At 34.8% G+C, this 23,682-nt stretch overlaps 1 protein-coding gene across 1 annotated transcript in view; it reads left to right on the top strand.

Annotated features, from left to right (window-relative positions):
* The window catches only part of LOC121432158 (cadherin-23-like), a 63,770-nt gene that overhangs the window by 21,235 nt on the left and 18,853 nt on the right, over window positions 1-23,682 (top strand). Inside the window, exons 10-22 of the mRNA XM_041630015.1 lie at window positions 2,282-2,369; window positions 3,787-3,890; window positions 4,938-5,132; window positions 6,598-6,750; window positions 9,963-10,121; window positions 12,310-12,368; window positions 13,289-13,547; window positions 15,215-15,439; window positions 19,449-19,524; window positions 20,222-20,509; window positions 21,301-21,603; window positions 22,366-22,578; window positions 22,924-23,237. Coding sequence (XP_041485949.1) covers window positions 2,282-2,369; window positions 3,787-3,890; window positions 4,938-5,132; window positions 6,598-6,750; window positions 9,963-10,121; window positions 12,310-12,368; window positions 13,289-13,547; window positions 15,215-15,439; window positions 19,449-19,524; window positions 20,222-20,509; window positions 21,301-21,603; window positions 22,366-22,578; window positions 22,924-23,237 — 2,436 coding nt within the window. The remainder of the gene's footprint in view (window positions 1-2,281; window positions 2,370-3,786; window positions 3,891-4,937; window positions 5,133-6,597; window positions 6,751-9,962; window positions 10,122-12,309; window positions 12,369-13,288; window positions 13,548-15,214; window positions 15,440-19,448; window positions 19,525-20,221; window positions 20,510-21,300; window positions 21,604-22,365; window positions 22,579-22,923; window positions 23,238-23,682) is intronic.

Here is a 23,682-nt window from a genome sequence, read left to right as displayed (position 1 = left end):
AAAAAAATTGCAAGTCAAACATTTTTTTAACATGATAGCATATAAAAAGGATAGATAGAAATGCTATTGAAACCAAAAATCTTTGACACAAAAAGTAATGATATTGTTTTCATATACTGTTATTCATACTTATTTATGCAAAACTAAGAGATTATTCCAAGACAGACATCACTCTGTTTATATTGTCAGTTGAAATAATTTATGATAATTGTAAATTTATCTTTATAGGAAAAAGATTACTATTTTGGTACATGTAGGTTTTTTTTTTCCAAACGTGAACCAAGAGGAAAAGAATTCCTTTCAGAATATAAGGTATTTAAGTATACTTCAATGTGATATGTGATGCTGAATATCTAAAACTTAAAGATATTATTGAGTTGATTTTAATCCTGCACAAAAGGTACTACTTTGATCAAATCGATATGTGTTTCAAAAAAAAAATCATTTTAAAAAAAAAATGAAATAATTTTGTGATTATATTTCAGATTTATTGGTACAATCACATATTTCAGTATAAAATATGTTTGGATAGTGATGATAATGATTTATCTCATTTTAGTGATTGCGTATAGCAGGATAGTTGGTACAAAAAAAAAAGTGAAAAATTAATCAGTTTACTTATTGAGTACAAGGATAACTCATAGGACATAGCTATTTAAAAGTTTTGATAATTATTGAAATTCAATATTAATGGTTTAATACATGTTAACAAAAAAGAGTAATTTTTGCACTTGATAATAGTGTCTAAATGATAAAATCATGGAGATCTGAAATCATTCATGTAACTTTGGAGAATTCAAAATTTTCAGATTCTTCATACCTATTTATTGATTTCATTTCATATTTGGTACAGACATGATCTTGTTTAAAAAAAAAGGTTGTTTACGTTGATGAAATTTTATATATTTTATACAAAAAAAAAAGAGAAGAAAACACAGAAATGGTGCTCGAAAAAAGAAAAATTGTTTTATTCTTTTATGAAACAAAAAAATAACAAAGGAAAATATAAAAGGTAATTTTCTTAATAGATCTTAAAGTTGTATCATCTGTTTAAAAAAAAAGAAAAGAATAGTTCCATCCAGGTGTATGGATAGTATGGTTGATACAAGTCAATCACTTTAGATATGTTTATATTTATGAAAGTACTCCATTTGTTAAATTCCATTGTTTTATAGCGACTAATGACAATTTATTATTAGTGAAAAGGATATATATATATATATATATATATATATATATATATATATATTTGTTGCTTGATAGTCATTTTCCAATTATTACAAAACGATGGTACATTTTTAACAGTTCTGATGTTTAGTAAATTTTCGAAGATAGATAACTACAAGATATTTCAAATTATAAAATGAGGACATTTTATTTGTGAAGGAAAGTCTAGTTTGTAGGGATTGATTTTGTACTTTTATTTCTTTCCACTTTTATTTCTTTCCACTCTTAGTCATGAATCATCCCTTTTTTGTAATAGAACACCCCTCATTTATATTCACCCTTTTCATCCTCACACAAGGTTCTTTTGTATTTATTCACTCCACCATCCTCCATACAGCTTTCTTCACTCCTCTCTCTCTCTCCCTCTCCCTTTCCTTCCACCTCTCTCCTGATTGGTTATAGTTGATGCACTCAAGCCTGGATAATAATTTGCATATAGTTTGAATATCTTTTGTTTGTATATATGAATATTCAGTTATACTTTGTTCTATTGATTTGCATTTAAATGAATATTGATATGCTTTAAAATAATTTGAATGGAATGTTGCTAGAATGCAACAAGGCTTCTGTACATTAAAAGCTGGGAGTTGGCCAGTAAGTTCTGAACATGATAGCATGTCTTGTCTGCTGGGCTGTCTGTGTGCATGAAGAGTGCTAGGAATGAGAATTGATAAGAACCCCGTACTACACTATTATCAAGTTGAGAATTATTGAAAAGAGGACTACTTAAGAGACCTTTGACTCTGGTGATTATTGGACTTATGCAAGTTTGACTTTGGCAAGGTTGAAATTTTACTAACTTTAGTCATTATTTTTTTTTTACATTCATACATTGAGATCTGCTTCCTTTTCCTTGTTTCGTAATCTAATGATGCTAATTATCTCAAAATTCTATTGCCAACCTTTCTTTTTTTATAACATTTTGTGAATCGGGTTTATCTGGCTTTAGCATATTGTCTGATATGGATTGGATTACACCTTTGTTCTTCATGTTATTTATGTATTTTTATTTGCACTCAATTGAAAATGATTTGTATGAATATTTGCCATGCAGGGTCATGTCGTTCTAACAGTTGTTGCCAACGATGGAGATCTTGGTGTGAACCCGAGGAACACAATAAATTACACTTTGATTGATGATGGTAAGGACTCGGATCCTTTATTGTGGCGTGAGGATCATTTGTAGGTTTGGGTAGTTGGCAAGAAATTCAAAGGTTGTACTATGTACATTGTGTAGGATCAAACCCGATTGTGAAGCTGTAATCACTGCCTTACGGTACGACATTCATTGTTCCATCTCCATTTTGAATTTGAAGGCCTCTCTGTTAACATTTCCTGTGACCCAATATATTGTTTAGATTACTTAGCATCCATAGTGTTTTCATGGTAGCCTTATTATGTACATACATGTATACCCATTAATAATGTGAGGATTTATCTGCATTTATTTGTAGTTATAATTATATTAGTAAAATCATGGTCTTTAGTGCACAAGTCATTATTTATTCATTGATTTGAAGATCATTTGAATCCATCCAACATTTCATTTCATGAATACCCTCAGGATTCTAAATTTTTCTTTTTTTTTCAGTTTGTTTCAGTTTCCTTTCAGTTTGGTTTATTTTCATTCAACTCAAGTAAATTTAACAGTAAAAGAAATCATTACAAAGATATAAATGAATATACAAGTACATGTACATACAGTATGACAATATGACATAGATAAATAAATTCACTTGGCATCAGCAATTGCACCCAAGGTAGGGTATAGAAGCAAATGGCTGAATGAATTATCGTAGCAATAATAATGCTTTCTTGTTATTGTACTGGTTAGCTGAAGGTAGATAAAAAAATATTATCGGGCCAACAACAGATCCTTATGGTACACCATATGAAAGGGAAGGTTTTAGTTACAGTCCACTCCAAATTTTGACATTCTTTGATTTTTGGTCTACCTCCTGGGCCCCGTAACATAAAAGTTACTATTATGGTATCTTTGCTATCCTATGGTAACTACCATGGTAATGATGATCAATAGCCAATCAAATTCAAGGATTCCATGAAAGTTACCATTAAACTTTTAGGCAACAGGGCCCTCCATCATGTTTTCTACAATTCTTTGTTGCCTTTTGCATGTTGAAGTACCAGCATTTCTATCCCTACCTATTCATTCCTACTAGTGTTGTTTGTTTGTGCCCTGCCAACATTTTTTGATTGGTCTTCATTTGTTCTGTGATATGATTGTAATTCTGCTTTAAGTGCATATATCAAGAGATGTTGTTTTTAGCCTTGCTTCTCATGATTATCTTGTCCACGTTCTCTTCCTTGCGAACGGTTTAACGAATGCATCTTGAGCACAACTTTCAACTTCTTTTTTAGAATAAATTTTTCATTCTTCCTCTCTGTTAATTTTCTTTTAACCTTGACCAACATAAATTTTCCAAAGTGGAGTATTTTTTTTTACTAGAAATGCTATTTATAAGTATTTCATCATAAATATGGGATATTGGCATTGTGACAAAAGTAAACAATCTCTACTCACTTCTGTTCTTATATTAGCTGATGGCACATTTTCTGTGCGAACAAATGGAGAAATTGTGGTAGAGAAGGAACTAGATCGTGAGACGGAACCAATAACTCAACTTTATACCCTGATCGTTCAGGTAATGTCATATTCAATCTCTCTGTACTCCTGGTTCATGAAGCTGTGGGTAAAAAGATTTGAAAGAGAAATGTCTTACATGTAAATGGCAAGAAATAGTGAAAGGAATGGTTTTTGAAAAAAACATTGACCAGACCCCCCCCAAAAAAAAAGCAAACAAACAAAAAAATAAAAAAAATGAACAAACAAATTAAAAAAAGTTATCACTATAAAAAAAGAACATATTCAGCTTAAGAAAATCTGACAAGATGAAAAGAAGAAAATGATTACAGATTTAAAGAACTGGGCCCCAATTGATCTGCCTGTGTTGTATATTATATCTTCTCAATGTAAAAATTTCACTTTCAATCAATGAACTGTTTATACTGATCATTAAAGGTCAAGTCCACCCCAAAAAATGTTGATTTAAATAAATAGAGAAAAATCAAACTAGCATAACATTGAAAATTTCATCAAAATCTGATGTAAAATAAGAAAGTTATGACATTTTGAATTTTCGCTTATTTTTCACAAAACAATGATATGCATAACTCAGTGACATGCAAATGAGACAGTCGATGATGTCCCTCACTCACTATATCTTTTGTTTTTATTGTTTGAATTATACAATATTTCACTTTTTACAGATTTGAAAATAAGGTCCAACTTGATTGAACCATATAGTATTAGACAATTAATGCAAATTCCACATTTCAGAGAGGAATTAATCGTTTCACTTGTCAATGAGGAGAAAATTAGAATATTTCACATCTCATATAATAAAATACAAAAGAAATAGTGAGTGGATGATGTCATCAGTCTCCTCATTTGCATACCGACCGAGATGTACATATAACTGTTTTTTTAAATTAAGCGAAACTTTAAAATGTTATAACTTTCTTATGTTACATTCGATTCTAATGAAATTTTCAGCGTAATGCTTCTTGGATGTTTTTATTTTTATTCAAATCAACTTTTTATTCGGGTGGACTTGTCCTTAAAAAAAGCTGGATCATCATAATTGTGGATCATTGAAAAAAAATGAGCAAACTATATTTCTTCTCTGCAGGCAATTGAAGATGACAATTCCGACCAGTCATTTGCACAGATTAATACAAACACATCAATCTACATTCGTCTTTCTGATGTTAATGATAACATTCCTACATTTAACCAAGACGGACCAATCGGCACAACCATCCCTGAACGCTCTCCACCTGGAACTCAACTTGATTTTGGTCTGGAGGCTTTTGATCTTGATTCAGTAAGCTTTTCTTTTCTTCAGTGGTTATATATATACTTCCCAGAATTCACAACTGTTCAGATTATTTTATGACTATTTGCTCTAAGAGTACATTATTGCCCCACCTAGTTATTTAAGAAATTGTGATTTTCTGTACTTATATAATGTATATCCTGACGCAAATGGAATAAGATGCTCCTTACCTTCAAATATTCAGAGCCTCACAATAATGCTTGAGATATTTGAGCAGCGGTGAAAAGTAGGTCCATTTTAAGCATTCATGAAAATAAATGTTGAGAATTCATGCAATTGTCATCATGTTATAAATATACGAGAACGATTCATAGTTCTTGAATTTGTGACAGAGACCTGCCCTATCAGTGCTTTTAATCTATCTGTGGTTATTATCATTGAGTAAGTTTTCACGGATGATAATTCCTTATAGGGGTTGCACTTATACATGTATGCATACAGACTGTACTCTATATTTATACATTTTCAATTGAAGTGTAGCAGGTACTTATGTTTGCTCTGTCTTTTGAGGTATTCAGTATGCACAGCTGCTATCCATATGCTATAACATGTATATACACAAGAAGATATTCCTTTCTTCCTTTATATGAGAAAGTTTTCAAATGGCAAAATTATTATTTTATTTGAGGAATGTGCGAGACCCCCTTCCTGTTCTGTCGTCTTTTCTAATCAAATTCCCTTTAAAGATAAATGAAAGTAGTTGCAGTGAACAATGATTTCATGAGAAAGTCTGTAAAACCAGGCTTAATCGTCACTTTATCATCGAGGATCTAGATCTGGTATAGTTACGTAGACTCAACTTTGTGAAATCTTGAAATCTACGCTGAAAATTGTTCACACTGAAGATCACCAACACAGATAAGCGCACATGGGATATTATTGCTTTGAATGTTGGCCTGACCCGAAACCTGTGCTTATTTGCTTATTTCTCAGCGATTACACAATTTCTTCCAAGATCCTTTGGCACATATTTTTTATTTATAGAAACAGACACTTTTGTGGTCATTTCATTGGATTCTGGAATTTATCTTTAAAACTAGATTGGATGTTTATATGCCTCTGTTTACCAGCTGGACATTTAAGTGCAGTATTTCTGACATTTTCTGACTTGGAGGTGTCGTGGTCTAATGGTTACGAATCTTGTCTTTCAATGAGAAGGACGTGGGTTTGAATCTCAGCAAGGGCGTGTTTTCATTCTGCAAGAAATTTATCCACATTGTGCTGGACTCAACCCAGGTGAGGTGAATGGGTACCTGGCAGGATTAATTCCTTGAATGTACCAAGCGCCTTTAGCAGCTGGAGCTACAGCTTGGGTAATATATAGTGCGCCATTGAATAGGAAACTAGATAAATTGGCGCCTCATAAACGCTATAATTTTTTATTATTAGTAGTATTATCATATTTGACATGTAACTAGTATTTCTAGACATATCATATTTATCTACATTGCAGGGAGATTCGGGGAAAATCGCTCTATCGCTTGAAGATGATGAAGATGTATTCTATCTAGCATCAGATACCATTTTCAACAGTGGGGTGGTTGACATTAGGGTCGATAATTCATCCGCATTGGACTTCGAAAGGATTTCCAACTTTACATTCCAGGTGAGTATGCTTTAAGTATGATTATCATCAATGTTACTGGTACAGACATCTACATTGGCATGGGGTATTTTTCAGTTCATTTTTCTCTTTCTAATTATGTTCTGTATGTCAGGGCTTCTCAAACGGTGGGCTGCGAAGCTCTCTCAGGTGGACCGCAAGAAGCCCCCCCCGGGGGGGTAGGAAAAAAACCTATAGTATATTTCACAAACCTGTCTGAACATGGTATGTCCGATCAGTCTATGCGGGTAAAACAAAAACTAAAGCACGGTTAGGTACCATGCATGTTGCATAGCATGCACATTCACAACAAGATGGTTCTAATGCAATTGTTGCCCATTTACTGGACATTTGCGAATGCAGATTAGTTCTCAAAATATTTTTGTTTTTAATGTGATTCAGAGCTTTGTGCTCAAATTTCACGAAACATTTTTTCATCTAAATAGATGTTTTCTTAAAATTTTGGTAGGTGGGCCTCGAAAAAATCTGAGAGTCAAAGTGGTCCTCGAGTAAAAAAAGTTGAGAAATGCTGCTGTAGGTACTTGCTACCATTCAGGATAAAAAACGAAATTAGTTTGTCCAAAGGAAACTTTAAAGAGACTTGGCCTCTGTTTGGATAGGAATTCTCTTGTTGTATTTCATAGAGCTGCTTGAAAAATTCCACATGAGTGTAAACATTTATCTAGGTTTTGCAAAACATATGGGTCTAACATTCATTCTGATATCCATCTTATTCTTATTGTAACATACTCATTTGGTATTGCATAAATATCTTAAAAGCACATTTATTTAGTGCAAAGCAAATTGTTTTGAACAATCCAAAGAAGATTGATAGAAAATATATTTGCACTTTGTACTGGATTATAGTGGGCGCGTCGTGGTCTTGTGGTTCTGACTCTCGCCTTTGAAACAGAGGTTTGTGTGTTTAAATCATAGCCATGGCGTATTTTCCTTCAGTCATGGCGTATTTTCCTTCAGTAAGAAATTTATCCACACTGTGCTGCACTCGACCCATGTGAGGTGAATGGTTACCCGGCAGGAGTAATTCCTTGCATGCACTGAGCGCCGGTGATGGTAGCTCGAGCTAAAGCCGGGGTAATAATAGCAGCACTTTGTATCCTCTGGCAAAAAGCGCTTTATAAATCCAGCTATTATCATTATCATTATTACTGGATGCCCGTAGTTTTTAAAATCATGTGTAATTTTAAGATCAGCTTCATGAAAAACCTAATGAAACGTATTCTCAAAAGGTGTTTTGATTTTACCATGGTAAAAAAAACCATGAGACAACGTAGGTGTATCACACTTCAATTATGCGCCCTTTGCCAAAATTCCACATTTATAATTGGACTTTTCTTACTTGATAGAATAGGTGTTATTAAGTACACAAATCTGCATAAACCATGTTCTTGTAACATGGTACATGTACATGCAAAATCTCTTTTGAGAATGTAAGCCAAATATGTCCTCATTTGATATCAACTTTAGATATTCTTTCATTTAAATATGTGTATGAATACAAACTTTCTGGCTTTTCCAGAATTTTGCCAGACAAATACAAGTAGGGCACCCTCTTTTGTCAGGAATTGGAGATTTAGGTTTCAGATAAAAGTGTAAGTATGAACAAGAAGGTTTAAGATCAATTATAATAGAATAACATAGGTCTACTTGATATCACTTCATGTTAACTTAGAATATCAATATTAATGAACTTAAATTTATAAATAAAATAGTCATTACGAAAATGTAAAAATAGCAAGGATGACAGCCATGATAACAGAATCCTGTGAGTTAATTATAAGTATACCTAAATTATCCCATAATCACAATAATATGATCAAGGAGAACCATCCGCTACCACGGGGTATTTTGCCAATAATACTCAGCAGTCAGCACATCGACTTACAAACTCTGCACAGCAACAAACAGTATCCTCCGCGGCCCGGTCCACGAATTATAGATATATCACAAAACATCAAAGAAAACAACAAATATATGAACTGTGAACTTCAACGTAAAAAGGATCTAAGACTATAAAATGGTCATTACTTATTTGCAATTATTACAACTATTACAAAATTAGCTGTTTAAATAAATGATAAACTCCTGCAAAGATGAATATGGTCATTCATTACTGGGTAAGCATAAAATTGTTCCTTAGCTCATTCGTCCACGAAATAAGTGAGTTAACAACCACCCCAGAGCGCAAACTTACCAGCAATTCATCCCAGTAACGGGGAAAAGAATTGATAGCTGATAGGTGAAGTCGATTTGTTCGCGCTCGGAGGTGGTTGAACTTCACGACCTCCAAATGCCGACTGTTAATCACAACGGAACATCTAACTGCATCACAACGAATAATACCATACAAAATCTCATTCATCACCTGAAACAATAAATATTGTTTGCCTTTTGGTTGTTAATTAGGTATTTGAAACCTGTAGGGTTTAATTTCTGAGTGAAGAAAAATAATGCCTTTTATCAATTCAGGATGACCATGTGACCTCACTGTAGTGCCCTCCTTATTCAAAGTTGGTAACATTTTTAGAAAATTTGTCAAAAGTCTCATTTTTGCTTTAATTTCAGGGAGCACATGTTGGTACAAGCAACTATATTTACTTCATATTTGCACAATAGTTCATAGTCAAATTAGTATTTCAACCATTACGAGGGCTTAGGTAATTTGCCAAAATAGTGCACCGAGTTTGATTAATAATCATTGGGTAATTTCATAATATAATCAACTGTTTGTATGCCCAACTATCAATTCGTACCATATACTTGCATGAAAATGTGAAATGCTATGTGAACTAGAACACAGACAATTCTCTTCATGAAGGCCATACATGGCCTTCATGAAGAGTGATGGTGGTGATTGGTGGTGATTTTTTACTTGATTGGTAAGAAAGCTTTAACGCGTGTAAGCAGGCAACCAGAGGACCGACAGCTTACAAGGTCCCCTCCGAGGGACTTGGTAGTGAGGATAAATGCCTTACCAAAGACCGGTAGTGCACCAAGTGGGAATCGAACCCAGGTCAGGTCACTGGAATCCATACTCCCCGCATTACCGACTGAGCTATTGCAATCGAGTGGACAGACATACTTTACAGAATTGCCCCATCGAATTGTTCTAGACTTCTATACATTCAATTGTCTAATTCCTGGGAGGATTATAGTTTTAATTCCAATTTTGAAATTTTATTAATTTTTTTCAGATAAGAGCTTCAGACTCTGAGACTCTGAACTCCAGTGTTATCACAGCTGTAGTGTACTTGACAAACATCAATGACAACACTCCGACATTCAGTACAGATCAGTATGATGTAGCCTTACCAGAGAACTCCCCTGAGGGCACCTTTGTTATCCAGCTGAAGGTATGATAGTGACATGACTTTCTCCATTTGTTTTAGACACTATCCTTCAAGATCTTGGAGTCCATATCCCATCCTAGTTTGAATTAAAAAAAACTCAAATATGTATGTGACATAGTCAGAATTAATTGCAATTATTAAATGTTCATTTGAAGATAAATGCCAGTTGTAACGATTTCAAAATGAGTTCGTACAGAATCCAATCAAATGATCACCAAAGTGTCTGTTTGTATAAATAAAAAATATGTGCAAAAGGATTCTGGAAGAAATTGTGTAATTGCTGAGAAATTAGCAAATAAGCACGGAATTCGGGTCAAGCGTAGCCGGGCCGACATTCAAGCAATAATAATAATACACTGTCCCACGTGCACTTATTTGTGGTGGTGATCTTCAGTATGAAAATCTTTCAGCGTAGATTTCAAGATTTCACAAAGTTCAGTTTACCAGATCTAGATCCTCGATGACAAATAAGCCTGGTTTTACAAGACTTTCTCGTGAAATCATTGTTTACTGCAACTACTTTCATTTATCTTTATTGTTGCCGATTTGCATTATAAAAAGATTTTGTTTGCCTGATGAAGCCAACAGTGGTTAGTGAAATGTTGCAACAACAGAGAATTGTGAATTTTAACTTTACAATTTTCACAAATTTTCAGTAAAAGATTAATAATTGTTTAATATTTTAAGATTACTAGATGAATCATAATATTCATGGATTTTAATAGCAATTTTATTGTTTATGATTGTCTTGCCAATTTAAGGAGTGTACCTTGATTAGCTTCATTTTAAAGGCTATGAGTTTATCTGCTACTTCTCAACCATTCTTAATTTGGAGGAAATATGCATTTGGGCCAATCTGAGCTCTCAAAATACTATGATTTTCCTGTTTTTCCTAATAAAGTTAATAGACCAATCATATTAGGAATGCATGTATCAGGTCCCCTATTTCTTCATACAGAAACCATCTCTGTATGTTGAAAGGTCTAAAAACTGTCTTCTTCAGAAGCAAATAATGAATATTATCTCCATGATTATCAATGTCTTAATGAAAATATCTACCATTCAGGCATTTAGTGCTAGGAGTCCACTGGGCTATAGAACGTGCCAGTTGGCGCCACTGCAAAGTGGCTGTGGCGCCTATAATGTTGCCAATAAGGGGCCTAGTGGCATGCAGTGGCTCAAACTGCCTCCTAACTGGTGCATGGTGGCACGTAACGCCACCAACTTAATTTTAGGCGCCATTACGTGCCACCATGTGCCAGTTGGGAAGGAGTTTGAGTCACTGCATGCCTAGTGGACTCCTATCTTAAAGGTCAAGTCCACCTCAGAAAAATGTTGATTTGAATCAATAGAGAAAAGTCAGGCAAGCACAATGCTGAAATTTCATCAAAATCGGATGTAAAATAAGAAAGTTATGACATTTCAAAGTTTCGCTTATTTTCAACAAAATAGTTATATGAACGAGCCAGTTACATCCAAATGAGAGAATTGATGATGTCACTCACTATTTCTTTTGTTTTATATTGTTTGAATTAAACAATATTTCAATTTTACAAATTTGACAATTAGGACCTCCTTGCCTGAAGCACAAAATGTTAAAATAATGGAATTCCACTTGTTTAGGGAGGAATGAAACTTCATTTTACATGACAATGACGAGAAAATCAAAATATTTCATATTTTATATAATAAAATACAAAAGAAATAATGAGTGAGTGATGTCATCAACTCTCTCATTTGGACGTAACTGGCTTGTTCATATAACTATTTTGTTGAAAATAAGCGAAACTTTAAAATGCCATAACTTTCTTATTTTACATCTGATTTTGATGAAATTTTCAGTGTTGTGCTCGTTGAAATTTTCTCTTTTTATTCCAATCAATTTTTTGTTGGGGTGGACTTGTCCTTTAAGCTTATTTAAGATGGCTACATTTTAAATCGTTTGTGTTTTAGCTTTTTTGAGCATATAGTTCTAGAATAAAAACTTTGAACCTTTTCAACATCTGCAGCAATATCATTAAAATATTCTTTCTATATTATTTTCCGATCATGATTATAGATATGAATTGGGCACTAGGGCTAAGATATTTCATTAAGTGTGTTAATGCAAACTATAAAACTGATGAGATGTTAGAAATTTCTTAAACCATTTGAAGTTTATTACTTATTATGTTTCATTTTCTTGTTTTAGGCTACAGATGCTGATATAGATTCTGTTTTGGAGTATGAACTTCTAGGCTACAATAACGAGTAAGTGTCATTTCTTCTGTTATAACAGCAAGATACAGGGTGTGATAACTCAATCATGACTAAAACCTCCATTTGAGAACACTATACCCCAATTCTCTTCTCCAAGCAGGGAAGTGTTATGTAACACTTCCCTGCTCCAAGTACGACAAACCCACTGCCCCAAGTTTAAGTATCAAAACACCTGTTTCTTGCCCGAGCGCGGATCATCGCGGCCGCCATTTTATTTACTTACTTTCTGTATTTCGAGGTCAATTTTCTTCGTTCGAAATTGAAAATGGACTAACATTGGATTTCTGAATACAATATGTCTTTGAAAACGTGATTAAATATCAAATACAATAATTTCATTCTGAAGGTCCTACTAGAGGCAGAGAAGTCTTACGTAATAGCACAGCTGTTGTTTATCATTTCGTCCTTAGCTTAATGCTCATTTACTGGCCTGTGGAGGTGAAATTGAGACAATGGGGATTACCTGGACAAGAAGGGTTTATCGGGGCTTGGAAATGTTATTGAGATTTTCAAATGAAAATTGGGGTAAAGAACTGCAGTTTGCAATCTGAACTGCGGTCTTTCTCCACATGGGGGTTTGATCGATGTAATGATGTTCTGAGACATACACTTCAGTCTACTTATTGCTGGTTGTAATTATAAGTTTGTCCTCTATTTATAAGAATATATTCTTATTTTGTGATGGATGTTGCTGTCTTTTATTTGGGTTTTCTAATTCTATATGATGATAATATGTTGTATTGATATAGCTATTTTAATAAGGCTTTCAAAGTACTTAACCATGGAATGATTAAACTCAGGCATAATACAAATTAGTGAAAATGTACATTTCATATCACAATTTCTCAATTTCAGTAGCTTTTAATTGTAGCTTGTAACTAATTATAAGTCTTGTAAAATCCCTCTTGCAGGTGGTTTGCCATAGATCGATCCTATGGAAACATCACTGTATCTGCAGATGCTGAATTTGATGCTGAGCTATTGAGTGTCTATTTCCTAACATGTGTGGTCAGTGATGGAGACAGGGTGTCCACAGCTCTTCTGAATGTTACCGTAACTGACATGAACGATGAAGCTCCTGACTTTCAGTCAGAAGACTACTCTGTTACCATTCCTGAATATAATTTAGATGACTTGGAGCAACAAGAGCTGCAAATTCTGCAGGTTGTGGTGAGTTGAATGCGATATGAAGTAAATTACTCTAAACCAGGATGTATTCCTGTGGTTTGTTAAACTTGATTTCCTTTTTTTATTACAGGAAATATAACAATCATAAACTAACAAAGCATAAATAAATATTTATCTTACATCTCTTGAAGTGACAGTTCTGAATTTATTCCAAATGATAATATCCAGGTTGGCTGGCAAAAGTTCCTTAAATAAATGTCCACAATGCTGGCGATGATTAAATTGATGTTGAAGCATAATGAATAACAAGAGTCACTGTAACAAGTTCAAATGTCTGTGAAGATGATGTTGATGATGATTAAAAAGTCAATTTCAGCAATCCATGGGTTGAAAAGCGTTAATTAAAACAGCTTGATGATCTCAATGAGAACTGAGAATTCCTCTCTCACAGTATCTGCAAACAGTTCATTGATGGCATGCAAATAATTCCACAGAAGATAAATGTTGTATTTCAGGTGGAAATAAAATATGCTCTGACATAAAGTCTGAGTTCTGAAACTCTGATTTCTGATCTGATGTTTTCCTTGAAGAAACTGCCAGCTTATATATGAATTATTCACTATTCTGGAACCTTAGTATTGTGTACAAAAAGAACATTCCCCTTTAAGGAGCAATCAAATTCCAGAAGACTCTTGAATGACCTCAGTGAATTTAACAATTGTGAACAAAATAGCTAATCCTATTGTTCATTTTCACTACCACTAGGAATCTCTTTGTGTTGCTGCCTATTGTCTACATTCTCTATTGTTTGCAAATTCCAGAAATAATAATGAGTACCCAAAGATTACTCATGTCTAACAAAGCTGTACTGGAACATTCTTAATCATTCTATGCTATGAATATCCTTTCAGAGGAAATAACCAACTAAATAAGTGAATGTAATTGCTCCTACAATTCTTCTTATATATACAGGTCTTACAACAGAAGCTTAGCGTGATGTAAATATTTTATAATCTATATTTAATATTTGTTAGTACATGTATTTCTAAATAAGACATAGTTGATTTCTTCACCAAGCATAAAAAAAAGAAATGCAGTAAACATGGAATCTACAGTTTAAGCAACATTTTTGTATGTTTGGATTCCCTCAATGTTAGCACAGAAGTGCTCCTTTAAGTTAAAACAGACTTCTGAATGTGGGCCACTGTGTTTGATGTAATGTATTGTATAACGTCTACTTAAATTGTTGTACGCGAGCAAATGGGAGGCTGAATGTCAAACATTTGTACCGTTGCATACCATTACGTACCATCCAAAATGTGCTGTTGTACGGCTTTAGGTGACTTCACAATATGATTTACTTTGTTGTGCTCAGTAAAAATGAAGGTGTAATCTGCGTATAAGTCTGCTGGCTTTATGGTCAATGCTGCCCAAGTTCATGTGTGCTTGTGGGATTTTGCTTTTCGCTTTCAATATTTTTGCTCCCTTTTCATAGATTACTACAGGGAAAAAGACTCTTCTTTCTTCACATTTTTGCTAAATTCCGAGGCGTTGTATAACACAAATAGCAAATATTTTTATTTGTGCAATAGTGCAAGATTTCGCATTCGGTGAAAGAAAGAGACGCTCTATTCAACTCACCTCATGTGAAATCTCGCACCATCGCACTCATGCCTATTCGCTCGTTGTATATTGTCTTATGGTTGCAGGCAACAGATGCAGATAGCAATGAAGTGAACAGGATTTTGACCTACTCCATTGAGAGCGGGAATGAGGATGGAAAGTTTGATATTGACTCCGCCTCTGGGATGATATTTAGGAATGCAAGTATAGATCGTGAATCAGAAGCTGCAACCTATGAATTGTTGGTAATGGCAACGGATAGTGGATCACCTCCCTTGAATGGCACCACCGATGTGATTATAACAATTGAGGTAAGGAATCAATTCTCTATATTTACTCCAGACTTTTTTACATCTGAATTTGAATGTATAGAGGTAGAGGCATTGTGGCTCAGTGGATAAGTCTCCGGACTGTGAACCACAAGGTCCGGTGTTCAATTCCCACCGCAGCACTAGCGTCCTTTGGCAAGTAGTTTATCTACATTTGCCACTCGACCCAGATGTAGTAAATCCAATTGAAACCAGTTGGATTTCCAACTGGTTTCAATTTTTTTCAATTGGTTTCAACTGGAAATGGTTTCTAACTGGAACCAGTTGGGTAATTGGAAATCCTAACTGGAACCAGTTGAGCAACTGGAAATCCTAACTGGAACCAGTTGGGTAACTGGAAATCCTAAATGGAACCAATTGGGTAACTGGAGATGACTTCTAACTGGAAAGATGGGTAACTGAATTCTAATTGGAACCAGTTGGGTAACTGGAAATCCTGACTGGATCCAGTCGGGTAACTGGAAATGATTTCCAATTGGTTTCCAATTGGAAATTTTCCAGTTACGTACCAACTGGATCCAATTGAAACCAGTTAATTTGCATATTTTCTGCCAGTGTGCACAGATTAATGTTTTATGAGATTCATCATAATTTACAATGTATCTATTTAATTTTTTTTCAATTTGAAGTTCCACACTTTTTTCAGATAAGTGTTTCCAATACTTAGCAGTGAAAACCATGTTCATAAATGTTATAGATTGTAATTAAAACAGATTCAAAGTTAATTAGTAAACCACTAATTGTTACCAAATTACATCAAATAAAAATACATATATTTGAAGAACTCCAGTATGAATATATACATATGAAAGTCTGTATTTTATCAATGCCCTTTACATAATTTGTGTTAATAGACAAATAACACTGCTTCTGTGTTGGCATGAGCAATAGTTAGTGCAAATGCTAATTAATTTGTAACTAATTAAGTTCATTCCAACTGGAAGTTCCAATTGGATCCAGTTGGAAACCAATTGGTTTCAACTGGTTCCAGTTGAAAACCAGTTGCCTCCAATTGGTTTCAACTGGAACCAATTGAAACCAGTTGCCTCCAATTGGATTCAAATGGTTTTAATAGGGAAATTGGAACAACTGGAACCAATTGAAAACCAACTAAAACCAATAGCCAACTGGTTCCAGTTGCCCAATTGGTTTTAACTGGAATCAGTTGGCAACTGGTTTTCAATTGGAACCAGTTGTTCCAATTTCCCTATTGAAACCAGTTGGCCAACTGGTTTCAATTGGTTTTGCTCTAATTGGTTTCAACTGGATTTTGGTCCTGGGAAATTCCTTGAATGTTACATGCGCCCGATCAGGGTAGCCATGCTAAAGGCGGGGTAATAGTATGCAGCGCTTAGAAGCATTTGTATTAAGCGATATATAAATGTGGCATATTATTATCATTATTAATTTAAGAATAAACTTAATTCAGTTGACATGAACATTTATACAATGATAGCATGGAATAATTCTAATAGGTTTTCCTGTACATACAACATTAAAATATCAGATTATTTCTATCACCAGCGTTCTCGCCAGTGTATAATACGCATGGTTCAAACACCATGCGTGCGGAAATGGAGACCAAGTGGAACCATGCATAAAATGTCACCAACATGCGTGGCGACATGCGTGGAAAAATTAAATGGAAATATACAGAAAAAATAATACTCTCCATGAACTCATCTTAGTGATATCAACTTCATTTATCGGGTTGCGCTGAAGTCCCACCAACTTAAGACCACTTGCAAATGAATATCAGTGCAGGGCCCTAGCTAGCACTGACGCTCGTTGAATGCGCATTTTGTATACTATACCGTACATGTATGCACAGATCGCTACAGAATTAAGGGTAACTGAAGTTATCGATTGATTTTCATTATTTTGTTGCCAATTTGATGAGCGCTTGTTTGCAGGTTTATAGCACATGTGTACGAGCGTGCAAATATCGTTAACCCATTCATGACAGGAATTAGTTAAAGCCTAATTTAATCAGCTTTATTCTTCAAATTAGCAACAGCAACATTTTTATTTTAATGCTACATTTTTCGAGACAGCTGCTTATAAAACGTCATGTATCTGAAATGAATATAAATTGACGGAAATTATGAGAAGTCAAAAAGTTGCCAATTTGCAGGGGAAAACGGTGATTTTAAACTTTCTATCACATTGCCAATTTAAGGATTTTAATGCTTATTTTCCTTTAAAAAATTTTCAGCATCAAACAACGAATATTAATGCAACCAAAATGGGCCCAGTTTGTGTAGAATTCTTTGCTCTTTCTGCTCATGTATTTGGTATGATTTTTAGGGCTTTGCATCAAAAGATATTAGACCAAACCACAAAATGTGGACCTCTGTCATGAATGGGTTAATACTGTGTAATCCTCAACGTTGCCTTTGCAATTCAATGTAAACATTAAATCGCCTCTTGTCAGGAAATCACGGTTTTAGGTTATTCGAGTATTCAGGCCTACTTCAGTTGTTGTCCGTTCTCCTTTTTTGCTTTTCAGAATCAGAAGATAAGGGCGCAAAGCCGCGCAAGTGTATAGACGATCGCATGAGTTTAGTGATTGACAGGGGTGCCGGTAGAGAATATAAAATGAACTTTCGCCAGCACGCACAGAACTTGCATGCACAACACGCGCAAAATAATTGCAAGACAAGTGGTGATCAACTAGGTGCATGCACGATACGCGCGCGCTATATAGACGATCGACGGAGCGGCGGACATGTTTTGCAGATCCAGCCTAAATCTAGAAACACGACAAAGCCCTTTGACTTCTCATGTCTGGTCCGACCAGGGCCCGATATTTTTTTTTTTTTTCTCGAAAATATTTACAATTCATAAGCTGGAAAGCTGCACTTCTCTTTCTTTGGACTGAACGGCAAGTATCTGTGCATTTATGTGCATTTGTGTGGGCTTAAAAATACGCCACAATGGGGCTTCCTTAGCGTCCAGCTTAGCGTCTCTATTTGATGAAAAAGGCCGTCGCTTCCGCGCTCCGCGCGGGAGGGGTGAACCCCCCTACCGCACATACCCCCAGGAGTGGCAGCACAAGTCCCCGACATGGGTGAATTTTTTTCTGGCGAGAACGCTGTCTATCACAAATACAGTTTTCACAGATTTCCAATCATTTTATTTATTCTGCCTACATTAGTACATGCAATGCAAAAGGTGTCAAAATTTAATGTATGTAATTCAAACAGTATTCATTACAATTATAAATAATAAAGTGAATCTAAAGTGATTTACAATTACGCTACAAAAAAGGGTAAACCAATAAACTATTTTGATTAATCATAGTTCACTAACATGGAATATTTGAAAAAAAGTGTCATTAAAAACAACAATGTGCTTATAATTTAAGAATTGAAAGGAGGTGTAGAGATTGAGACAGAAAATAGTTAAAGAATCAAAATTAAAAACAATTATAGCTGACTGAAGTAATGAGGTTTGGTTTTAGTGTGATAACTTAAACCGGAACTGAATGGATGTCATGGTCAGTTTTCTTCTTGGAGTTACTTATTGAGGGCCCATCATGACAAAAGCCATACACAGACCTGCCAACCAGTATGTTTTAGGCGTATTTAGTATGTTTTTGCAACCAAGAAATGTTTTTTCTTTTAAAAATATGTTTTTACAAAAATTGTAAGTTATTGAGAAAAATCATCTCTATATGTCTCTATTTCATAAAACGTACACAAATAAGGATATAAGATCAATGTAATTGATCGCCTGGATGTGCAAGTGCGCCAAGCATTTTATTATGAAATAGGCTTTTTTTGGGGAAAAATACATTTTTTTATCAGGGAATACAGTTTTTCATTCCCAGAGGTTGGCAGGTCTGTATACATGAGTTTATATCTAAATTTCATTTTAGGATAAAACACAGGTTTCTGATAATGCTTGAATGGGACTGATGTTAATGGGAATATTTGAAGCAATAAAATATTTTTTTTCCAATTTTTTGTCTTTTCTCTTGCTCTTGTAGGATGTAAATGACAATGATCCATTATTCTTGGAGGATGTTTACAATGCAACAGTTGCAGAGAATGCTGCTTCTGGAAGTAAGTTTTCTCATGTCATTTCACAAGTGTTAAAATCACTCTTAAAGGTATTTGTTTAACTTTGTGAGCAGCCGATTTAAAAAATTCTCAAACCAAGATGAAACATGTGTACAAGTGCATGTATTAGAACTAATAAACCCTGAAAACAACCATTATTGGGAATGAAAAGCTTAAACTACAAGACAAGCCCCGATTATGTAAATAGGCGTCTTATTTAATTCAATTCAATTCAATTTATTTTCGTCCATAAAGGAATAGACGCCTAAATAGTACACATAAGAGTATGGGATGAAATTAAGATGGTGTTTCCGGTCACTCTATATGTCAATTTTTGAAGCACCAAATAATTGTTTTCGAACGCAATTTTTTTCTGGGCTTCATTTTTGTAACATATCACAGACACAGGTGACAAGTGTGACCTTCTAGCTCAGATTTTTAAAAAGTCAAACCAATGTTAACCAATCACTTTAATGGGTTGTTTGAGTAAAGTGTGGATTCATATATTTTTCTAATTTTGTAATTTGTTATAAAATCGACTGCATTTGATATAATGCTGACGAGCCATGCAGAGCATTATAGAATTGTGTTGATAAGATTTTTTGTGTAAATTTACGCACTAGAAGATTTACTATGCAAAGGTAGGCCTAAGGTGCAATAAAGATTTAATGGATCAATTGAATATTCTCTTTATTTACAGCGGAAGTGGCCAACGTTACTGCCGTTGATGCTGACGTCGATAGTCTGGCTGTGCTGTACATAATAGAAGGAGCCAGTCCATTTCTGGTGAATCAGGAGGGAATAATTACACTAGGTGGGACCGTGGATTACGAGGTACAGATGATGTACAACCTCACCGTGACTGCTACGGATCGGGAGGACACATCCAGACAAGACTCCTGCCAAGTTTTGATAGCAATAGTGGATGTGAATGATGAACGTCCAGTGTTTGATACACCCTCACCTTCTTCCTTGTCAGTCAATGAGAGTATGTATTCACAGCCCTTCTGATCGAAGGGAGGGGATGGAAGGGCTGACCCCCCAATTAAAAAATGATAATAGCAATTAATTAATAAACAAAATAAAAGTAACATTGAAAGTGAATAAATAAAGTAAAATGAAATAAAACATAAATGAATAAATAAAAAGATGTATAAAAAATTTAAAATGAAAAAAAAATAATTATAAATGAATAGAAAATAAACATTTTGTGTCTAGTTTTAGTAAATGATATTGTTTGTATTTTTCCATATTAATTCCATCAAACTGCTTTTAAAAACTGGCCATTTGATCTATAACAGAATTATAATTATCTATTGATTACAATATTGGTGATTCTTAGCTTGCTTGTTTTGCTGGCTTGCATTTTTTGTAAAGGTACCTACAATCCGAAACTCTGCCTTTTTAATGTTTTGCCTATATGCAACAATGTATGAAGTATATGTATTTATGCACTGAAATGAAGATGCCACTTAACATGCCATCTGAGTTCATTATTTCAATGTTTATTTTACATTTATTGATAATCCAGTCAGTGTTATAACTATTATGTGTTCATTATTTAGATTTGAAGGAAGATGAACTTCTCTCCCTCCTCCCAATACCTGCAACAATAGTGACATTTCATGAAGCTGTTTGTCAGCAATTTTCCAATGTTGGTTGTTATAACTCAATGAAATCCTTGCATGTGATTGACTGAGACCATATTGGTCAATGACTTTCATTTACAATAGGCTTCATGAATCACTCCCCAGTCCATTGATCATTTTCTCTTTACAGGTGATACATTTTGTGATAGCCCTACTGGATCTGATAACTGCACAGTTCTAATCACTCTGAATGCCTCAGACCCCGACACCAATGCAGATCTGAGCTTCTCCATTTCAACAGTCAAAGGGTATGATGAGAATAACGGGATGGTAGAAGATGATTTTTCAAGCCAGTTTGGAGTGGTCAGTGGGACGGGCGAGGTCTTTGTCCGGACAAAGCTTGATCGAGAAACTGTTCAACGTTTTGACGTCACTGTGGGTGTCAAGGATTTAAACGCAACGGGAGACGATGCTGATTATCAGACTGACTCAGGTACAAATTTTTCTGAAAAACTTCTGAGCATTTTTTTTCTTTAACTAAGATGCTTAATTTCATTAAAGCATTTTTTGTAGCCCTGCTAGTTTGCAGATTTGAGCAAGAAAATGCACTGAATTCTTCACACAAGTAATATATAATGGTTTTGGTTTAAGTACATGCATGTATTAATATAACTTAAGCAAAGCTATGAACATAGGTGTTGGTGGGGAGGGGGAAGAAACTGCATGCAACCTAAAGTAAGAGTCTTGTTCAGATCAACATCAGTTCACGTTTAACAAGTTTCATTTTCTATACCCAAAATCTGTATGGAGTTCAGTCCAGCATCCTGATTTAGGCACCCCATCAAACACCAACAGATAACACCATTCTTGAAATAACCAGCGGTTCAGACATATGTTCACAAAATGCTACAGTATATTTCACGGCACCTCGTAAGAAAGTGTATTGTAATATTAGAATGAGATTATGTTAATCATTAATCCTGAATGACTGTGTTTTCACACATTGATGGATGCTTGTGTTTCTATAGTCAATCATTTATATAGGTGGTTTGCTACCTCATACATTTTTCTAACACATGCTTCACCTTTCATTAATATGGTATACTGTAAATATAGCCTGTTTATCCCACTGCTGCCGCCACTAATGCTACATCATTAAGTTCTTTGAGATAAAGATTTATGTTTTGGATCCTTGTAATCTTGAATCTTAACTGATGAATTGCTGAAAACCCCAACCTCTATTCCATGCCTCCAGCCGAACTTGTGATCACGGTGTTGGACGTGAATGACAATCCTCCCAAGTTTATCGAGCTCCCAGATAACTTCACCACTCCAGAGACTGACCAGGTGGGCATGGTAATCTCTGTGGATATTCTCGCTAATGACATAGATGCTGGAAACAACGGGATGGTCATGTATGGGCTTCTGGATGATGCTGATGGCCGTGTGAGGATTGATCCTGACACAGGTTTGTTAGAAACTTGACAGACGTATCACCTTGATTGTTTGTGAGAAATACTAAGTTCAGTCTCAAGTCCATCAATATTTTTATTGAAAATATGTGAATGCTTATGACTTTTATCTAAAGTAGATGTGTACTCATATGACAGACACACTCAACCTAAATCTTATATTACATTTTCCAAGAAATTATCACAGGAAAGATCAATTTTCATAGGAGCAAATGTCAGTTGAACTATAATTGGTGCTAAGCTTGCAGTTTTGTCAAGATCATGAGCTCCAACCAATACTCTTGTTTTGATGTTATTTCCGAGTTTAACTTTTCTGATTGTTTATTCTTATTTTATTTTAGGCATTCTTAGTGTGAACAGTCCTATTGACAGGGAAATGAGTGATTCTCTGACTATAATATTCTATGTTAAGGATAAGGGAGATCCACCTCTGAATACCACGAAAACACGTCAGATCTTCATCACTGATGTTAATGATGAGACACCGGTGTTTAATGAGACACTTCCAAGTGAAGCAAACGTTCCTGAGGATGTGGCCAACGAGACGTGGGTCTTGACAGTGCATGCCACTGATAAAGACTCCGACTTTGGGGAATTAACTTATTCCATTTCAGCTGGAGTTGGCGCTGAGGATTTTGAAATAGATAATAAAACTGTAAGTATCTAGTCCTAAAATTTTATGAGTCTGGGGAGCGGCTTGTACCAAAAAGAAGTGATCATCTGGAGTAGGCTTTTACAAGTATATCCTGTGATACGCTCATGGTTATACCACAGAGCGAAACCATAGGAAATACAACACAGGAGTACCAAAGTAAATACCTTATGATATTCCCTAGTTCTTTTGTCACTAATACCAAAGTACAATACCACACAAAATTCACCATGCAGGATTACCACACAAAATTACCACACAACACGACCACACAACATTATCACATAGCATTACAACACAGCAGAATTACCACACCACAGTACCATACAGCATTACCACTCAGCAGTATCATACAGCTATACATTGCAGTTTTATCACACAGTACCACTCAACATTTGCACACACCAGAACCACAAAACAGAAATACCACACCACAGTACCATTCAGC

The sequence above is a fragment of the Lytechinus variegatus genome, chromosome 18 (assembly GCF_018143015.1).
Source record: "Lytechinus variegatus isolate NC3 chromosome 18, Lvar_3.0, whole genome shotgun sequence".
Lineage (NCBI taxonomy): Eukaryota > Metazoa > Echinodermata > Echinoidea > Temnopleuroida > Toxopneustidae > Lytechinus > Lytechinus variegatus.
This window is presented reverse-complemented; position numbering and strand designations above follow the sequence as displayed.